Source organism: Phaeodactylum tricornutum, chromosome 11, assembly GCF_000150955.2.
Source record: "Phaeodactylum tricornutum CCAP 1055/1 chromosome 11, complete sequence".
NCBI classification, from domain to species: domain Eukaryota; phylum Bacillariophyta; class Bacillariophyceae; order Surirellales; family Neidiaceae; genus Phaeodactylum; species Phaeodactylum tricornutum.
In genome coordinates, this window is record NC_011679.1 from 619,564 (window position 1) to 639,152 (window position 19,589).

General features: G+C 49.2%; 11 protein-coding genes across 11 annotated transcripts; 7 read left to right on the forward strand and 4 right to left on the reverse strand.

Annotated features, from left to right (window-relative positions):
- Positions 1-456: 456 nt before the first annotated feature.
- Positions 457-2,833, forward strand: PHATR_46850 (predicted protein; the record flags this gene model as incomplete). The annotated part of the gene is made up of 3 exons (XM_002185712.1): positions 457-1,606; positions 1,708-2,754; positions 2,793-2,833. 3 exons carry the CDS (start codon positions 457-459, stop codon positions 2,831-2,833), a joined length of 2,238 nt encoding a protein of 745 aa, XP_002185748.1.
- A 195-nt stretch (positions 2,834-3,028) lies between these two features.
- Positions 3,029-3,540, reverse strand: PHATR_36899 (predicted protein; the record flags this gene model as incomplete). The annotated part of the gene is made up of 2 exons (XM_002185882.1): positions 3,029-3,368; positions 3,410-3,540. 2 exons carry the CDS (start codon positions 3,538-3,540, stop codon positions 3,029-3,031), a joined length of 471 nt encoding a protein of 156 aa, XP_002185918.1.
- A 772-nt stretch (positions 3,541-4,312) lies between these two features.
- Positions 4,313-5,282, forward strand: PHATR_46851 (predicted protein; the record flags this gene model as incomplete). The annotated part of the gene is made up of 1 exon (XM_002185713.1): positions 4,313-5,282. Exon 1 carries the CDS (start codon positions 4,383-4,385, stop codon positions 5,280-5,282), a length of 900 nt encoding a protein of 299 aa, XP_002185749.1. The 5' UTR covers positions 4,313-4,382.
- A 57-nt stretch (positions 5,283-5,339) lies between these two features.
- On the reverse strand, positions 5,340-6,005 carry PHATR_46852 (predicted protein; the record flags this gene model as incomplete). The annotated part of the gene is made up of 1 exon (XM_002185883.1): positions 5,340-6,005. The coding sequence occupies one exon, from the start codon at positions 6,003-6,005 to the stop codon at positions 5,382-5,384; it is 624 nt and encodes a 207-aa protein (XP_002185919.1). The 3' UTR covers positions 5,340-5,381.
- A 482-nt stretch (positions 6,006-6,487) lies between these two features.
- Positions 6,488-8,485, forward strand: PHATR_46853 (predicted protein). The gene is made up of 2 exons (XM_002185714.1): positions 6,488-7,740; positions 7,814-8,485. Exons 1-2 carry the CDS (start codon positions 6,567-6,569, stop codon positions 8,461-8,463), a joined length of 1,824 nt encoding a protein of 607 aa, XP_002185750.1. The 5' UTR covers positions 6,488-6,566; the 3' UTR covers positions 8,464-8,485.
- Positions 8,486-8,775: 290 nt separating this feature from the next.
- Positions 8,776-9,201, forward strand: PHATR_36903 (predicted protein; the record flags this gene model as incomplete). The annotated part of the gene is made up of 1 exon (XM_002185715.1): positions 8,776-9,201. The coding sequence occupies one exon, from the start codon at positions 8,776-8,778 to the stop codon at positions 9,199-9,201; it is 426 nt and encodes a 141-aa protein (XP_002185751.1).
- A 29-nt stretch (positions 9,202-9,230) lies between these two features.
- On the reverse strand, positions 9,231-10,842 carry PHATR_46854 (predicted protein). The gene has a single exon (XM_002185884.1). The coding sequence runs from the start codon at positions 10,805-10,807 to the stop codon at positions 9,350-9,352; it is 1,458 nt and encodes a 485-aa protein (XP_002185920.1). The 5' UTR covers positions 10,808-10,842; the 3' UTR covers positions 9,231-9,349.
- A 236-nt stretch (positions 10,843-11,078) lies between these two features.
- PHATR_46855 (predicted protein) lies at positions 11,079-12,038 on the forward strand (the record flags this gene model as incomplete). Its single annotated transcript, XM_002185716.1, has 2 exons — positions 11,079-11,676; positions 11,768-12,038. The coding sequence occupies exons 1-2, from the start codon at positions 11,210-11,212 to the stop codon at positions 12,036-12,038; spliced, it is 738 nt and encodes a 245-aa protein (XP_002185752.1). The 5' UTR covers positions 11,079-11,209.
- An 872-nt stretch (positions 12,039-12,910) lies between these two features.
- On the forward strand, positions 12,911-13,831 carry PHATR_36906 (predicted protein; the record flags this gene model as incomplete). The annotated part of the gene is made up of 1 exon (XM_002185717.1): positions 12,911-13,831. One exon carries the CDS (start codon positions 12,911-12,913, stop codon positions 13,829-13,831), a length of 921 nt encoding a protein of 306 aa, XP_002185753.1.
- Positions 13,832-14,296: 465 nt separating this feature from the next.
- Positions 14,297-18,095, reverse strand: PHATR_36907 (predicted protein; the record flags this gene model as incomplete). Its single annotated transcript, XM_002185885.1, has 4 exons — positions 14,297-14,337; positions 14,408-17,493; positions 17,523-17,595; positions 17,693-18,095. 4 exons carry the CDS (start codon positions 18,093-18,095, stop codon positions 14,297-14,299), a joined length of 3,603 nt encoding a protein of 1,200 aa, XP_002185921.1.
- On the forward strand, positions 18,040-19,295 carry PHATR_21147 (predicted protein; the record flags this gene model as incomplete). Its single annotated transcript, XM_002185718.1, has 2 exons — positions 18,040-18,905; positions 19,032-19,295. The coding sequence occupies exons 1-2, from the start codon at positions 18,246-18,248 to the stop codon at positions 19,293-19,295; spliced, it is 924 nt and encodes a 307-aa protein (XP_002185754.1). The 5' UTR covers positions 18,040-18,245.
- Positions 19,296-19,589: the final 294 nt, after the last annotated feature.

Sequence of the window (19,589 nt, forward strand, 5' to 3'; positions counted from 1 at the left end):
TTATGTAAGACTCTGATTTTCAGACTATGGCACGAAAACTTGGACTTTGCGACGACAGATAGTGTGATCAAGCAGTAAATCAATGTAACGTACACACTGTGAAACCTTTGGTGCACTTGTTTTCGGCAACTTGCCCGTCTGACCGTCGTAACCTTTCAACCGTTTAATTGACATGACAAGAAATGCTCCAAAGGAACCCGAAGAATGACTCATAGACAGTGAGCACGACGCAATAAACCAGAGAATGACGAGCGGCGTGTGTGGTCTTTCCCAAACTGCAGACAAAGCGAAAAAGCTCCTTTCCGCCTAGTCACATATTTGTTATTCATCTTACAGCTACCCGAATGGTTACTGTCGTTCACTTGTACCATTCGATTTACAAGGAGGCTAACTTCTATGTTTAATGCCACAGTTCAGAAGTTTTTGCTTTTTTCTTTCTCGAAAAGAACACAGATGATGTACGCGGTCGCATTGACTGCGCTCGTCGTACTGACAACGACCGAAGCCTTTCAGACACCTCGCTTTCACTCGCTCGACGTTACGAGTAAGCTATTTTCCGCTCGAGTACAGGATGCGAGTTCGGTGATGCAAGATGTACGGGCAGAGCTGGCCAAGAACGAAGACGCCAATCTCATGCTGCAAGCTTTGCGGGGACAAAACTTGAACGACGACGACTCCGCTGTCGCTGGACTCCAGATGCGTCTGGTGGATATTGCACCCAAAGAAAACGAGGCTCTACCCTTTGACTACAACCCCCAGGCACTGAAAGAGTTCTTTTCGAAGCGACCTCTTGCTGTTGCTACTCGAATTCTGCAGTTGCTGTCGGTAGGAGGAATCTTCGCGTTCAACACCATTTTTGATCAGCTTCTGGGCCGTGTCAAGAACAATCCGGATTTGGAAGTTCAACGAGCGGCGGAACTTCGCGATCTGATTACTTCTCTGGGTCCCTTCTTTATTAAGATTGGGCAAGCGTTGAGTATCAGACCTGATGTGTTGAGCCCACGTTCAATGGTCGAATTGCAGAAGCTATGCGACAAGGTCCCCTCGTTCGATTCAACGATAGCCTTTGCAACAATAGAAGCAGAGTTGGGACGTCCGGTGGAAGACATATTTTCTGAGATCACCCCTGAACCGGTGGCGGCCGCTAGTCTTGGACAGGTATACAAAGCTGTTTTGCGGGATACTGGCGAAACAGTGGCCGTGAAAGTCCAAAGGCCTTCGGTTTTGGAAACCGTTTCTCTGGATTTGTATCTTGCCCGCGAACTCGGTATACTTGCTCGGAACATTCCCGCACTGACAGATAGGTTAGACGCTGTCGGTTTACTGGATGAGTTCGCGTTTCGCTTCTATCAAGAGCTAGACTACAATCTAGAATGTGAAAACGGTATTCGTATTGAGAAAGAAATGCGTGTTTTGCCGATGGTAGTGATTCCCAGAAACTACCCGCAGTACACAGCGCGACGAGTTCACGTGGCGGAGTGGATTGAGGGTGAAAAGCTTTCACAAAGCAAGGCCGACGATGTCGGAGCTTTGGTCAACTTGGGTGTAATTACCTACCTGACACAGCTTCTCGACTCGGGCTTCTTTCATGCTGACCCTCATCCTGGTACGTTCTCTGAAAAGTTTCTGTATACATCTGTTCATCAGTTTTCTCATTTCCAAATTCTTGTATAGGGAATATGATGCGCACTACTGATGGTAAACTAGCGATTCTCGATTTTGGGCTAATGACTGAGGTCACAGACGATCAAAAGTACGGGATGGTAGAAGCTATCGCTCATCTTCTCAATCGTGACTACACAGAAATTGGACAAGATTTCATCAATCTCGACTTTATTCCCAAAGGGACCGATACAACTCCTATTGTCCCTGCATTGACGAAAGTGTTTGATGTTGCTCTGGCAGGTGGCGGGGCTAAGAGTATCAACTTTCAAGAATTGTCGGCCGATTTGGCACAGATTACATTCGATTACCCATTCCGCATTCCTCCATACTTTGCATTGGTCATCCGGGCCATTTCTGTTTTGGAAGGAATTGCTTTAGTCGGAAACCCAAACTTTGCCATTATTGATGAGGCCTACCCATATATTGCTCGGCGCTTAATGACTGATCGATCACCGCGTCTCCGTGCTGCTTTGCGCTACATGATATATGGTCGTGAAAATGAGTTTGATGCAGAAAATGTTATTGATTTACTGCAGGCAGTAGAAAAATTCTCTGCTGTAAGGAATCAAGGTGATGGAACAGCTTACAAGGTGGACGGTGTTCGAGGATCGAAGGCGGTTGGTTCTGCTGGAGATTTTCGTGGATCACAGCAGGTGGATACTAGCGACCGAAACACAAATATCGACGGCGGACGATTTCGTATATCGTCGGAAATGGGTGTGAATGATGTCGGCGAGCTGGCAACGGCTGACTCCCGAGATCCACTCCAGGTGGTGGAAGCCAAAAATGATGAAAGAACGGTTCGGGAAGGCTTAAGATTCTTCTTTAGTCCGGAAGGTGAGCCCTTCCGGGAATTCATGCTGGAAGAAGTTGTCACAGTGGTTGACGCATCAGGACGTCAGGCCGTACAGGAATTGTTTCGTCGCGTAGGTCTCGGAAACGTGCCGGTTCCTGCTTTTTTCCGCAGACTCAGTCCGGAGCTTACCGATGCCGACCGTCGTATAGTCCAACAGATTGGCAAACTAGTACAGTTTCTTTTGGGGGACTTTGAAGGTACCGTGAACAATTCTGACACGAGCGCCCGGGTCCGTAAGCTTATCCCGGTGATACGGGAGTACGCCCCACAGTTACGGGATTTTGGGACTTTGTTGGTAGCTCGGTTAACTGAAAAAAATCTCAGTCGAGGTTTGCAGTCGGTGGCGCGGCAGCTGACGGAATCATCATCAAATCGCATGCCAAACCGAATAAGGCCGGTATCAATACGATAATTCAGAGCTACTCTAGAGCTAGATTACCCTCGTGTTCTTAACATGTAAATGTAACTTCCGATCGACGCAAGCAAAACTGACGAGAATTTGTTCCGTCATTGGGATTTCTGGTCTACGACATGTACTTCCGTAGATGCTCCCACTACTGTCCACCATTGTCGTGTGCTACGATCCAGAATATAGTCAACGCCGTTATCGATTGGCTGTACAATCAAGGGAATCGATCCCAATCCCATCGCTGTCGGCAGCCATTGCGACACAAGGACTGGAACAGCCAATGGAGATTTCTGAACTATAAGTCGGCTCGCCTTCACAACCATGTTTATCGTGGCCCCTGGAAGCATAACACTGGCGAGACTTTGCCATAGCAGGGTGTCGACCGTGGCATGCAAGGTATTATGGTTCCGTGCGTCAAGGGCACTTCCCACATGCTCGCTGTTGTCAATTTTATTGTACACGGTCCACCCTGTACTTACCGCGTCGGCGCAACAATATCCGAAGGCCACAACGTAAGATGGTCGGACGAGACCGGGAAATTGGTATCGAAAGGACTCCCCGACTTCATTGGCATATCCAAGATATCGACAAAGTGAATCTCGGAATACATTGTAACCCTTCTCATGGTGCGAAGTGTGCGTGTGCTTGTCTTGCGGCTGTGTCGTGGTCATCTATCCTGAATTCTGTGAGTTTCCTTCCGGGAGGGAGGGTGGGTGGGAGCAGATATCAGGAGAACAGGGTACATCCATTAATGAAGAGGATGCGTGATTGTGAGACTCGGCGAACGAACAAGGCCAAGAGCAGAACAAATGAGGCGGCTTACATTGCATAATAGCCCTACGGACGTAGCCCTGTACAGAACTCTGCTCTCGAAGGCAGGCCGTGGAGTGACGGCCGGACTGAAAATATATACATTCGGGTTATATCGAAACGCCAAAAGCTAGAAAATGTCGTGAACGGACAACTTCTCACAAGACTCTCTCGTTCACGGTGTTGTTTCGGTGGGTCGTACCGGGTCGCGGATTCGTCGTGGCCTATCTCGGGTCCACAACTGCACTCGCTATCAGTCAACCAATCTAGAGCTGTAAGCTTACTACTTTACTAACTTCTGAGATTATACGAACTTTATTTGACTATTCTCCTTTGGGTAAGAACCTCTCAAACCCGTGGGACCAGACCTCTTCATTCCTGCGGTTCTGATCTTGTAAATATTCAATCTCACTGGATACTTACATAGTTTGTATCCTTTCCTAATATATTGTGTACTCTTGCATCGAGTATGCTAAACATATATTCTGAGTCCCGTACTCTTGTCTTCCTCGCGACAGAAAACACTCGAACTCCAAAACAGAAAAAAACGTGCGAACAGGTAATTCACCATGAAGCTTTCTCTGACATCAACACCACAGTCCGGCAGGTCCAAGGGGATCCTACGATTAAAGAACGCCCGTTATGGAACTTTCACTTGAAAGGGGTTATAGCTCATTCTCGCGCAAACGGAGCAAGGCATCGGCTGGTTTGAAAGAAGACGCTAGCCTTTGTCATGTCTGTCAAGAAACACCTGCCGCAGTGGTTGTACGATTGCCCGCTCTTCGGACGACAAAACTTAGTCATCCGCAAATGTACTGCCTTCTTCACTACTACTCATCGAGCGCTATTCGTACAGATGTAAAGTACGTTACCGTACTTGATCAAGAGGAACTGAATCGACAACTCCCGGCCGTTCAAGAATTGTTTTCTGAAGCGTACGTTTCTCTACAACAAGAGCTTTCGGAGCAATCCGCACGGGCCTTTTCTCGCCACCAGCATGACCCACTCGCCATCTTACACGATCTTAACAAGAAGTCTCGAAAGGCACCGCCAGCGGCTACACCTAAAAAGGTTGACTATTCTGCCGGAGGGTTTATACGAGAGGTTCCCTTGCCCGAACGACTACTCCACACCCAACAGCAACAAGCTCGACTGCAGTCGCACTTGATTTCTCGTATGGAGAAAGCGTCAGAATCCGCGCGTCCTACTTCCAAAATATCGGATCTCTCTCGACGAAGACCTTCCAGTCGTAAATCGATCTGGAATGTTGTTATGGATCAACCGACGAAAAAACAGAACTCGGCTAAAGGGGAAATATCCACCGAAAGAAAGAAGTACGCCATTCACCCCGACACGACGATAGTGGACGACACGACGTGCAGTGCTTGTGGAAGTCATCAAGTTGAGATCGTCGGTTCCAATACCAGTAGAAATCAGGACGCTACCAAGGGCGAGATTTGGGGAAATAAGGATCGGGGCGACGAGACTGTTACCCGGTATCGATGTCTAAATTGTGCCCGTACATGGAACGAAGAGGACTAGTGACGCCAATGATGAAAAGAAATATGCCTTCTATGGGTGCTTTGTACTGTATTTATCAGCTGAGTTTTAAAATGACAAATTGACAATAGAACGTTGAAACTAGGTTCCCAAGGCTTTGTGGAAACCTGCCCATGTAAGCCCTTCTTCACCATCGGCGAGTTCTTTTAGTCGCACGCTCATTCGATGCTTGGTCAATTTGTCCTTCCCTTCGGCCACCAGTATATCAAACAGATGTGCTACAGTAGAAGTGTCGTCCAGCGCTGCAGCAGAAGCACCAACATAGGGACCTCCCAGAGGAGGTGCATACTCCAACGCCTTCAGTTTGGTCACAAACTCTTCTTTCGTCAAGGCAGGACCATCCACGAAAAGCTGTTCCGACCATTTAGTTGTGTGCTGCCTGTCGTTGGCCGCCCGTTCGGTGTAGGAAGGAATCCATTTCGGGCGAGCCGCAGACTGATCCGCCATGCGGTATCCACCCCCCGGAAGTCGATATTCGCAATCAGCGCAGGCTGAGTAGCAGCACATGCCTGCGCTGTCATCTAGCATGATATACTTTTCGGCGAGACGACCAAACACTTTGACGGCTTCTTTTTGGTCAATCGCCACATCGCTTGTTTCCGCCGAAAATAAATGTACAGAGATCCGATTGGACTGAATGTGAGTAAGAGATGGATAAAAAGACGTTGCCCCTGCAAAAAGACAAAATACTAGGAACACTTTCATGATGTGACAGTGCGTCTTTTTCATATGGTAACGTCCATATTTCTGGAACGGGCTGAGGTGAGGTTGCCGAACTTGCATCTATAGCAGTTTGTCTTCACAGTGCTTTTTTCCAGAAGAACGTCATTCGAGCACTGTCAGAATCAGATCACGATTCGTTTTTCAACCGATTGTCATCAATCAGGGGTGTTTGAAAACAGCCAATCAAACGCAATGATTCTAGCGATTCCATATAACGTCTTCTTTTACAGCAATATGCTTCCGACTGTCTTATACGTCATTGAAATACGTCGTAGTATTGGATAAATGCTAGAGATGCGTATAATTAGAACGTTCGAATTTTGAGGAGTCGAGGTCGCGTTGCGGACACTTCATGTTAAGAGTACAGCAGCAGCCGCAACCAAGGCTACTCCTGCTGGTTTTATTCGTACACTGGTCGCTGTGGCTTTTCTTGCCGCCGTTAACGCTATTGGCTAACTGTAAACCTTTTTCAGAAGAAATTGAAGTTATCATCTCCATCTAGTTGGCCAAGCTGTATTGACAATTCTGCAAAGCTGAATCAAGATGCCGCGGGTCGGGATTATCGGAATGCGCCGAGCGGCTACTGTGGCCGAAGCAGCGGCAGCCGTTTCCGCACTTTCCCCGGAATCCCGTCGCTTATCTGGGCTACTGGGGCTTTTGGATGATTCCGAGGAAGCCTCTCTCACTCTAGTGGAGTCGGTCTCTATACTCCCTACAAGTAGACAGATCAAGACGTTCGGATCAATGCTTAAGTCGTCTATTGAAAAGTTAAGAAGGCACACATGGGAAGCACTGAAGGCTCCGGAACAAGAAATGGCGATGGCTGCGGAGCGTTGTTTCCGCGCGGCATTTGGACTAACGCAACCTCCTTCACAGCCAATCGAAAAGAAAGCAACTCGGCCACCAAAGTCAGGCTATCACCTTTTCTGCGCAAACTATTCTGCCGAGTGCACTGTGGGAGGTAACTTCGGAGGAAGGAGCGCCGTTTTGCAGCAAGCCTCTCAGGCTTGGAACAATCTGCCTGAGGCTGAAAAAGACGTTTACGAGCGCCGAGCTGAGAATCAGAAAGGAAATTCTCTCATGGAGCTTCCCAATCCAACACCACAGTCGACGTTCTCCGCTACCGTGGCGACAGCTCTGATTAGTGATTCAGAAGATGGAACTCAAACAGCAACGGGAACGTTAGTCCCTACAGAGAGGACGGCGCAGATCAAGCGAGACTTTCAGAGAATGGACTTTTGGAATAGCTTTTTGGAAGCAGTACATCTACAAGTGGCTTCTCGGACGACGAAAACTTGGGGGCAGAAGAAGCGGTACGAGATATACCAACTTGCTGGTCCCGTCATGCCAACAGAATCTTTCAAGCTTGTTCGACAGCAAATCTCAAAAGCGTTTCTAGCGTTGTATGATGGGTCTCGAACGAATCATGTGGCGCAAGTGCGGCACAGTCAATGTCGAGTCTACCTTTTGGAACAGGATGGTAGAATGTGGATTCAAGTAAACATCGGGCGAGCTCTGGATTTGACCGACGAGTGCAGCAAGTCTTCAGTCTCCGGTCGGAAAAAGCGCAAGCCTGATTCTGAGTTCATAGCCCTTGTTCGACCCGATCATTCGTTAATTGCACTCACTGCCAGCCGAACACCTTCTAGCTCCAAGTTTACTCCATTTGTTCTGAGTGCCCTTGAACATGCCCTCACATGCAGCATTGTCGCCAAAGGTAAGAAAACTTGGAAACGACACATGTACTTGTTCGACATGTTTTTCACGAGATTTTCCTTCCATCGTTTTAGACGAACAGCTTCATCGGTTCGAAGACCTCTGCGGCACGGAGCCCACGAATCTTCTGGAACTGGCCATTGCAATAGAGAACAAGCAAGCTGTTGGACGCTACAAACGTTTAGCGGTGGATGGAGAAATTGTCAATCCAATAAAAGAGCTGCAAATATCCGCTACTGCTAGTCTTCTTTCTCGGGAAAATGATTCGGGAAGACTGGATGTCGGTGCTAAATTGGGACGTGTCATCGCCAGCAGAGCTGCAGCTGTTTCAGAAAACTCCATGAAAGCGTCAGATTTGATAGCTACCAAAGGCAACAGTATGCTACTAGATCTCGATGCTTGTGAAAAAGGCTTGCGTAAACGTAAACGCGAAGTCGCTTTGGGCTTGCCAGCGGATTGTCCACCCCGCGAGTACGTTAGATGGGAATGGAAAGGCGAAACAAATGCAGCGCAAGCTTGCTGGGAAACGGAACCTATCGAACCCGAATTAACAAGCTTCAAATGCCGCATTGTATGTCAAGGAACAAACGTGTTTGCTGGGATGCATGAGCTCATTCAAGCTGGGTATATGACGGAGGTCCTACCTCACGTCAAGGCTGCAATGTCCATTGGTGGGACAATTTGTGTTGATCATGGGACTTTTTCGGGTCACAAAGAGGGATAAATAGTGTGGGTTATTACTACTGAGGAACAATTTTCGTCAAGGTCTTTTTCAATAGTCGTTCCAAGGTCTTTTTCAATAGTCGTTCTCGTCTTGCAGCTAATGTAAGCCTGCCTTTAATGTAAGTTACTTTTTGTTACTAGAGGCAGAGTTTTTTCCAAGTGTGAAACCCTGTAAACCTACGAAAAGGGTTCAATTCGGCAAAGACATGTTCTTTTGAAGTCGAAAAGTGGTGTAGAAAAAACCACTTTTCACGTAGATGTAATCTATTTGCTCCATTTTTTTCCTCTCCTATACCCCGTTTCAAACGTAATCATGCGACGAAACGTCGTTCTTCTCTACTTTGTGCTTTTTGTGAGTAGCTCATGGGCTGTAGTGGCTGCAGAACGGCGAACCATAAAGCTGTCTCTGGGTGCTGAGGCGCAATCGGCTTTCACCGGACGGCGATTCGCAAAAGTGTTGGATGTGCCGAGGGGAGGAGGGTGGTTTGTTCCGGCCGGATGGAATCCCTTTGGCTATAAAATAACTACGCTAGGGGATGAATTCTTGTCCTACGATGGTTCTTTAGACTGTGACGTCGGTCGTTTCTTAGCTAGTTTAAAAAATCGCAAACGATTTTCCGACATCAAGAGCAACTGGTTGGAAATTGTGCGAGTGGCGAAAACAGGACAAGCTATGCGAATCTATAAGAACCTGCAGGACATGATTCAGTTATGCCTCAAAGCAGGCCTTATCGACTAAAGTAAAATATGAGGGACCTAATGATGCATGTAGTTTCTACTGTATATCTATTTTCATTTTTTCTTCACTTTCCGGCCTCGGCCCCTGCGTTCTGGCGAGAAGCTTCCCCATGCTCATGATCACATTCTTACGAGGAAGTTGTGGCCGTTCATCGCTCCTGGAGTATCTGTGCCATCTTTGAAAGTCTAGCTCGAGCGATTTCGGCATTATAGCCTAGCTTCGTAGACATTCCACTTACGTTGGCTTGCGATGCGAACAAATGAAGTGACCGCCGTGTTGTCACAAGAATCATTGGCAAAGCATCACCGTCCATCATCGGAAGTACACAAATCCCGTGAATAGAATACGGAAGCTGAACTTCCCACTGCCATCGGTAGTGGCCTTCGTTTTTTGCATACAAAAGGAACCTCCCCGATAAGAGGCCCAAGCAGACAAAAGCATCACACGCATGTACGACCAGAACAGAGTCTTCATCGCCCACGCCATTCGTAAATCCCTGTGCGACCATAAAAGGTCCTTCCCAGCTAGATGGGTCCTCTGAAAAAATCAATTCTGTGGCGTAGCCACAAAGCGAACCTGCCGTTACTCGCACTGTACTGTCTTGGGTGTATAATTGAACAGAAGTCACTGGACCATCCACAATAACATTCTCCTGTGATATTACCACAAAGGGATCGTTCGAGGGCAGTTTTGACTCGTCGTACTGAAAATTTACGTAAGCAATTGTGCCATCCTGGCAAGTCAATGCCAAGAAGACGGCGTTCGTATTCTGGGAGAACCAAAAATCCAACCCCATCACACATGACGACACCGCAAAAGCTGGATGTGTTAGCGGGACCTCACTTAGTAGCTGTTTCGAACGATCGCTCTCAATTGTTGGCTCTGAAGTAAACCAATACAATTTGGAATGATCCGAGCTACCCATAAAAATGCCCGACACTTCGTTCCCTTGCAAAGAAGTAAAGCAAGCCATTTTGGGAGTAAGGGGGCGAAAATCCAGCATTCTTGACGCAAAAATGGAGTCCTTGTAGAGAAGAAGAAGTTGTGCACTTATGGGGTTAGAGGATTGGCGGCAATGCCTGTCAGTTGATGTCGAGGCAGGAGCTGTGGCAGAAGCCAATTCAATCTCTGGCAAGAGTGAATTTGATTCGTTTGCTAAAAGGGAGTTGTTAACGTTTGAAACTATCGATTCAGAAGATGTAGTTCGCTGATGTGCACTGGCGCGAGCTGTGGTGGAACCAATTGTTGTCGAGTCATCCAATGTGGTGTGGGAGGTCGTTCGTTCGTGGTTCAGGGCATGCGATGAAGAAGTTTGCGCCGTATTTGGTTGGTTTTGTTCGCGGATTCTCGTTGTATTCAATAAAGCTAGCGCCTCCCAGTCTCCGGTGCTTGAATATCCAACGCAAATCATTCCGCTATCATGTCGAAGAGCTGATAGCTCCTCCCAAGATACATGAGTCTCCTCCACTTTTGAGAAGTCCAGCTTAACACGGTACAACGCTGTTGCAAACCGTGTCGTTTTGCTCTCAGCACAAACATGGTGAGCCCCACAATATGGCGTTGTGGAACAAGTCAACGGCCACGCTTGTTTCTCGAAATACTTCATTACAATCCAGATGTGGCTTTTTTGCGTTTTGATGCCGTCTTTCGAAACGACAATCAGCCTTTAAGGAGACTCATGGTCAGATAAGACAGGTTTATGTAAGGCGAATAAAGCGAACCGGATGTCGATCGGCATGTGTACGACAGATTATATACAAAATTCCATGTCCTTGAACCCTGTCGATGCGCGACTTATTGTCTCATGTCGAGCGTACATCAACCGCCTAACTGGGAGCGCGATCTCTTTCACTGTCAGACAATTTGACGAGGGATGCCTCGTTCACAGTCAATTCTAATCCGGAAGTCTCGCATTTTTACCGCATTTACGGGATCAATAGTATTGTGCACCGCAAGTGAGCCGCTTAAGCAGTCCCAACCATCGACTAGACGGTTCATTGATTTTCCCATGATTACGGAAGTGCCTAAAATTTCTCGAGGAGCATTTGTTGTTTTGGAAGGCGTCGATAGGTGCGGCAAAACAACGCAATCCGGTCTTTTACTGAAACGCCTTTTGGCTGCCGGGATTGCCGCTTGTAGCATGCGCTTTCCGGACCGTACCACAGCAACGGGAAAAATCATTGATCAATACTTGCAGAGCTCGCAAAATTTGGACGATCGAGCGATTCATCTCCTTTTCTCTGCCAACCGATGGGAATCGGCCGATGCATTGACAGCCCATTTACAAGCCGGAACCACCGTTTTGTGCGATCGATACGCATACAGTGGCGTTGCTTTTTCCGCATCTAAAATTGATAAGAAGGGAAATTCCTTGCTTTCTCTTGACTGGTGCCAGGCTCCAGATCAAGGCCTACCCGCTCCTGACTGTGTTATTTTCTTGGATTTGAGTCAAGCAGAAGCAGAACAACGGGGCGGGTAAGTAAAATATTCAGTGCGGTCTAGCAGTAGATATGGGGGACAAGATTGCGTCCATCTCTCACATGATTGCGCTACACCTTTCTTTTAGCTATGGTGGAGAACGGTACGAGAAGAAAGAAATGCAGATTCGCGTCCGACATAGATTTGGCGATTTGGAAGCTATAGATAAGGCTTCCGGCCGTGTTGCATGGAAATTCATAGACGCAGCACAATCTGTTGAGCAGGTAGAAAATGACATCTGGAAAGCGGTTGAAGAGACAATCCAAGCAGTGAAAGGTAGCAAAGCCTTGGGGAAAATGTGGCAAGATGGGGAATATGAATTCAAATCAGTCGGTGATGGTGAATCAGAATCACCGTAACGCCGCAGTAGGTATTGGTATCGTTGAGTATTAGAAACTCGGTATCTACAAAGTTTAATTCTCGCTCCTTGGTCGCAAAATACCAGCCAAATAATCTGTAATCAAGTCATGTTTCCATTGATTCGATTTCTTCCTGAAGACGTGCACGCTCTGAAAGACGACGATAATAGGTGATTGCGTAGACAGTGAACATAGCCTGCGACCCAAAAAGCAGCCGGTAATGGCGTGGCATTCTTCGAAGCCACGCGATACGGTCGCGAAAGCGATCAGAAATGGACATCTACTCAAAGCGACCAGGTGTCACCCGCCAACCTTGGAATCACGATTACAACTATAATACAGTGAAAGACGATATCTTGTGCATCGATGTGGTGGAGGATGCGATAACGAGCGAGTCTACTCCATCGAGCAATGAAATACACCCGCCAGGCCCGAACGTCGTCCTGTAAACTAGGTATTTACGTGGGAAAAAGAAAACGCTTGTCTTTCTGTTTTTCGGGATGCACACTGCTTTAGCCACGCGACGAAATTCTTTGAAACCCTACCCTTACACAACTAATCGAATCAATAGTGCAAATTATTGTCCTCCGACGACGAAGAATCATTCCTCTGTGCCACCCAGATGTTAGCGTTTTTGCGCCTGTAGATACTACACTCACAGTCAATCACAGTCAAAACCTGCTAGCCGGATTAACGAGTGTCGGCCGAAAGGATCGTCTTCGTAGGGGGCGAGAAGCGACACAGAACATAAAGGAGGATTGCGGATAAGACAGTTCTCTGAAAATTTCTTGGCATCCTTACAAACATATACATGCGACAGGACGCTTTGTTGTGCGATTTCGAGAAGCACACAACAACGACTTTCGGTCGCCATGTCTAAACCAAGCATAGTTCAGCGATTCCGTCAAACCCTTGGACGCGCTCTCCGGGAAACTGGACAGGCTTTGGAGCGTCTCGGGGTCAAGACAGCATCACTGGCCAACACAAAGCACGATTTTTACGACGATCCGGTACCCTACGAAGACTTTTTATCCCGACACCGTCACCAACTTCCATTTTTAATGAGTGGTCGCCCCATTGTTCATGACGATGTGGCATACTTGGCACCTTGCAGTACTCTGATAGGATCAGTTAGGGTTGGCCCAGGTGCATCGATATGGTACGGGGCAATTTTACGAGCAGACCTGTGTGCTAATGCCAACAACGAAGTCGATCCATGGGAAATTACCGGTCGAGAATCTCGAACTACTTATCATGGAGGAGGTATTTTCATCGGAGAAGACTCTAATGTCCAGGACGGAGCAATCCTAACCTCCCGATCAGACCATTGTAGAATCGGGAAAGGTGTCACCATTGGTCACTTGGCTCAAATTCATAGCGCGACCGTCGGTGATTTCAGCTTAATTGGCATGGGCAGTGTTGTGCTAGAAGGCGCTGTCGTGGAGACCGAGGCCTTTGTTGCGGCTGGTGCGGTGGTCGCACCTGGACAAGTAATTAAAGAAGGTGAGCTATGGGTAGGAAACCCTGCACGCAAGCTACGCGACCTGACACCACCTCAGCGAGAAAAGTTGCACTATCAAAGTAGCGAATACGTCAAGGTGGCAGATATGCACGTCGGCAGCATGGAATTAGGAGGGAATCTATCACAAGAACTGCTTGAAGAGCGGTACCCAAGTTTGCCCCCTGGAAATGTTGCGCTCGCCGATGTTGTCAACGAGCATGATGGTGATACAATGCACGAGTCCAAAGAAGATAGAGCGGCGCCAACTTCTACGAAAGGGGGGCCAATATAATGTTTAGACAGGCTGGTTCTAGGACGAGATCGATAAATATTCTCAAATAGTTAGGAACTATGACGGCATCAGCGTCTTTGTTTCTGGAACCCAGCAACGACGGCCTTGGACCACAAAGAACTTGCTCGACTTGCGACTGGCGTCTTATCTGGGAGCCGACCTGAAGGTCCTGATGCCGAAACATACCCTCGACTGGAGGCAGATCGACTATGATTTGAAGTCTGACTCTCAAAAACAACATGGTTAAAAGATATATTCTTTTGCAAAGCAGAGATGTGGTCATTAGCACTTGAACCAGACCCGTTCCGAACAAAACTGGTCCGGTTGTTGGCGCGGCGGCTCTTCTGCAATGCAATTGCTAAGCTGCTTCCTCGTGTCATGAACAAGCTTCCTGTCTTTTGTTTTTTGCTGGACGTATCGTCAACCGGAACAGTGACGCTGGTTGAATTGCTAGATGACACACCTCTAGAAATTGAAGACTGGCTCCTCTTGCGAGCCAATCCGTTCTACAAAAAAAGGAAGTAGACACTGTTAGTGGAAGATGCGAGCACTTCGCGGATCTCTCAATATTTAAACTCGCCTTCATCTGCTGCAACTCAATCTGCAGTGTGGCATCTTCGTCGATCAGCTTAGACTGGGAAAATTCTTCGTCGTGACCATAAGTTTCGATTAGACGCTGCATCCGAGCCCTCTTCGCAAAGCGTTTGGCCAAACGCTCTTGTTCCTTTTCTTCTAATTCGTCTTGTTCCCCGCTCCCATCCTTTAACGAGGACTGTTCTTCGTCGTCCTCGCTGTCGTCATCCGAAAAATTTTCTTCGAGCTGAACTGAACTGCGATGAAGGAAGCGGTCCTTTAACATCTTATCCAAGAGTGCCGTCTCATCTTCTTCGTCGTCGGTGGCGTCCTTGTTACCCTCTTCATTATCACTATCCAACTCGTCATCATTTAACAGTCCAAGACGCTTCGCACTTTCCCTATTATCTGCGGCGACGAGCTGATCGAATCGGTGCATCCCTCTAGCCCCTGCGCCACCTGTAGCAATGCCTCCCCGGCGTCCATCCAGTCCGTCACGCATTCGACGCATCATTTCTTTGTGACGTTCCTTTTCTTCCTGCTGTTGCATTTCAATGCGTGCTTTCTTGCCGGCATCTTCGTCCCCCTCGTCGTCAGAGAGATCATCGACGACGTGCTTTAGATCATCCTCGTCGACTTCGTCGTTACCATCGTCCTCGTCTTCCTCCTGTTTGCTTTTCTTGTGCAACTTAAACCCAAAATCTTCCAAACCAACAATCTCTTCCTCTTCTTCTTCGTCAGCCTCTTCTTCAACCAACCCGTTTTTGTTTCTTTTACTCTTTTTGAGCTGCTCGGCTTCCTTGCGAAGCATTGCCTGCCACGCACTGTTCCGGGGACCCTTGGGTTTCTCCGGAGAAGCTGCTTTGGCTTGAATCGTCTCGTCCTGCTCTTCTGTGACATTTGATGTGCTGTCGGATTCTACCTGTGCGCCCGAGAGTGCCAAAATGCGCGCCTCTGCTGATTTTTCTTCGGCATTTGGAGCAGCAGATTTGTAAACTAGAGACGATCGTCCTTGCGTTTCAAAGTCATCCTCAGAGTCGACCAAGTCGTCTTCCTGTCGGTTTGTCTCTTCGTCTGAGACGATATCGGTCTGTACTGGACCAATAGGGATTTCGGAAAGCGCGTTGTCTTTTTCTTCCGATTCCGCCGTGTCTCCTATGTCTGTCGCTGCCGTGACAGATCTGGCCAACTCGACAGGAGGCGATGAAAGAGCGGGGGGGACAGCCGGAGCCTGTTCAAACTCAATCTCTCGCGCCATAACTTGCTCTTCGTCTTCTTCATTTTCGGATTCCTCTCGGAAGCTAGGAAGGCCCCCAGTCAAAGTGTCGTTTTCAGGTATATAAGCCTCATCATCCGAGTCATCCTGTTCGCCGTCTTCGATGGCTTCAGACGTTGCTTGTTCACGCAAGAGCGTAGCCCGCAACGCCTGGCGCTCGTTGGCCACGAGCCGCACCTGTTCCCGTTGTAGCACAGCTTTTTGCTTTTGTCGTTCGAGCGCCAGACACTCGTCTAAATGCTCCTTTTCGTTGGAATATCCCAACTCCCGTGCCAACCAAAGATTACCCATGCGACGGCGCTGAGCTACCAGTCGAACTTTGAGCGCCGCGCGCGCACTGCCGGGCGACGCCGCTGGCTTCCGAGTCCGTAGTGGAGGGTGCATCGCGTTGTTTGCGTCATCAGCACGATTCAAAAGATCCCCCAAGAGATCGTTGGTGGGTCTGGGCGGTGGATGTTTCCAGAGCTTGGGGGATGTCTCGGACGCTCCGACAATTTCGAGTTCCGAGTCCTCGTCGGAGTCATCCTTGTCAGTCTCCGAGCCGACGGGAGTGGTACTGTCTTCCGCGACGGTCGTCTCGTGAACATCCCCGGTGCGGGGCGCGGTGGTAGTGACGAGTGTGTTGGAGGTTTGCAATACACGTACCCGGGTTTGGTCTAGCTTTTGCAACAAGTCTAGTCGGTGCTGCACCCGCAATAGCTTGAGTTCATCCGTATTGGTGTCGAATTTTTGTGCAATTTGCACGGCCCGCTCCTGATCTTGCGCCGAACGCTGGTCTTCTTCGAGCTGGAGTTCTTCGTTGCGGACACGGAGTTCCTGCATACGCCGCTGACGAAGCTTTTCGGCGTGTTTCCGGACGGCAGATGTCTTGGGGTTGACCTTTTTCTTGCGCAAACTGGAGGAACGTGAGGATTTGGCGTGGGAGGTGTCGGTGGAATGTTGCTTGGGTGTTACGGGAACGCGCCGTTTCCACTCTTTGGAGTGGTTCGGTTTTTGGTCTTCTTCGTAATCCGAGGACTCGTCGACTTCGTCGTCCGAGCTGTCGACCTCCCCGACCGAGTCTTCTTCTTCTTCTTTCTCATCGTCTCGGTCGTCGCCATCAGACTCGGTGTCTGGTGGTTGCTGTTGCTGTTGTTGCTGAATCAGTGTCGTCAAATGCTCCCGCACGGCCTTCTTTTGCAGTTTCGTCAAGACCAGTCCACCGTATTCCGCTTGCAAGGAGAGGACAATATCCTTGACGGTAACGTCCTGTGCGTTACGGACCTGCGCGTACAGTGCTTCAGTGGATATGAGGAGGGCATCCATGGCTACTGCACGAAACGTCGGCGAAAGCGGAGCAGACAAGGTTGGGCGCGCTGGGCTCTGGGGAGTGCGACCGACGGGAGTTTGGGGCGCGCTCTCCTTGGCGAACAACGTCGGTGTCTCGTCGTCGTGCAACTCCTCGTGAACACGAGTTGCGGTCCGCGATTCCGTGAGAGACACCTCGTCGTCGTCAGGGTCCGAGTGGAGGAGAGCTCCGACGGACGTTCCTAGGTTGCGGACGTGATTGTGGCATTCCGCAGACTCGGCGTCGTCGGCGTGGGGGTTCCCCGTCACGCGGAGATCAGCCGTGTGGAGATCCACGAGCGACGGTGAGAGGGCAGGAGCCGTGTGAGCGACCACAGACGTCTGGTGTGTACCAAAGGTGCGTCGGCGGGGACCCGCGTGCGCTGCGACGGCTGCCGCGAAGCGTTCCGACGTGTCGGGAGGTGTTCCGGGATTCTCCGGGTCGGGACTCTCGTGCCTCACGGTCCTTGCCGTTTCTTCATTCATTCTGCTTACTGTACGTTCTAAAAAAGGTACAGTAGGAGTTGCTGGTTGATGGGTACGCCGAGAGGCAGGGCGGAACGTTTACGGAAATGGGCGACGGTAGATACTAATTATCGAGTAGATAGATATAGGAACGCAGGCAACAAGGATGTGTGTGAGGCCTAATGGAACAACCACGTTACGTTGTTGGATGGAGAAATCACTTGTCAATCCATTTGTTTTCGGTTCGGGCGCGAGGGGCGGCGGGAATCCCGGTCGGCGTGAAGTTTGTAAGCTACTTTGGTCGCACAACGATCGTTTGACTTCCCCTTCTTGGGTTCGAATCATTCCGTGTCGCAGGAGAGTCTGTTCCATAAGTCCATTCACCACTAGCGTCGTAGTGCACTCCGACCGACTGTATCTCTGTTGAAATTCCGCAAAACCGATCGACCACAGACCGAATTGATCCACAAACCCGGAGAAAAGGAAAACTGGGACGGGAACGACAAACTTTTTCCCTCGGTAGAAACAAAGGGACAAAGGGGTGAGGCCATTCCTAGTGACAACGTGACTTGTTTGTGCATCGCATCCGCAGCTCCTACTGGATCTATCGTGCCGTGCCCCCATTCCCAAGTTACCTTCCCGACTACTCGTCTTCCGAACGACGAAGTTGTGCACTGGGTAGTCATCACGTCATCGACTTCGTCTCGTACACGTTTGGAAAGTGTGTCGGTGTTGTGTGGTGATTGACAGTGTGATTGTAAAACCAGTGGTATCATGGCCAAGAAAAAGGTGCTCCTCATGGGCAAGGCCCATTCCGGAAAGACCTCCATGCGCAGTATTATATTTGCCAATTACCTAGCCCGAGACACCACGCGTTTGTCGCCGACGTTGGACGTCGAGCACCATCACGTGCGCTTCCTCGGAGACGTCATGCTCAATCTATGGGATTGCGGAGGGCAGGACGCCTTTTTCGAGTCCTACTTTGAACGCGATCGGGAAACCATATTCCGATCCGTCGAACTCCTCATTTACGTCTTTGACATTGAATCGGAATCGCCGGAAAAGGACTTTGATCACTTCTGTGGAGTCCTAGAAGCGATTGAAGAAAACTCTCCCGACGCCCGTATCTTTGTCCTCGTGCACAAGATGGATCTCGTCGCACCGCAGGATCGCGCGCACGTTCTCCGCGAACGCGAAAGCCTCGTGGCCGAATCGTGCCAGTCCTGTGGGGTTCAGAATTTTGCCGTCTTTGGTACCTCCATCTGGGACGAAACCCTCTACAAGGCCTGGTCGGAAATCGTTACCAACCTTATTCCCAATATTCGTCTACTGGAAACGCACTTGAGGAATTTTTGTCGCCTCTGCGATGCCGACGAAGTAGTCCTCTTTGAACGCGCCACCTTTTTGGTCATTGCACACGCGCAAGCGGCGGACGTGGGGGCGCTGGAGGGTAAAGCCGGTGCGGTGGAAGACGATGCCACGGTACCCACGGCCGTGACGACCACTACTCCGACTGCCGACGGCATGGTACACGTGGACGACGAACACTCTGTGCATCAGAAACGTACCGGCCATTTTGACGCCCACCGTTTCGAAAAGATTTCCAATATTGTTAAGCAGTTCAAACTCAGTTGCGGCAAGGCACAGAGTTCCTTTCAGGGCATGCAGGTGCGAAACTCGCGGTTCAGTGCCTTTATTGACGCCTTTACCGCCAACACGTACATTATGGTGATCGTCTCCAATCCACACGTCCAAACGGCCGCGACAATCTGGAACATTCAAAACGCCCGGACCCATTTTGAAAAATTCATCCCTCGCATTTAGAAAACGAATTCGTGATGGATTGGTACTTTTTCGTGATCCGGCGGTACCCGTGGGATGGTCAGGAACGCCAATCTGACTTGAAGAAAATGGGGGATGAAGAATCTCTTTGGTCGCCTGATGGGAAAGGAGCAAACACACCGCGTACTGTTGTTGGCGCCGAGTCGGCGACCACTGTACAATTTCTTCCATCGTGTCCCATTACACCAAGCATCGGGTAGGACACGATCGGTTTTCTTAGCAAAGCAGTTCTAGATGTACGATCGGTTTTCTTAGCAAAGCAGTTCTAAATGTACG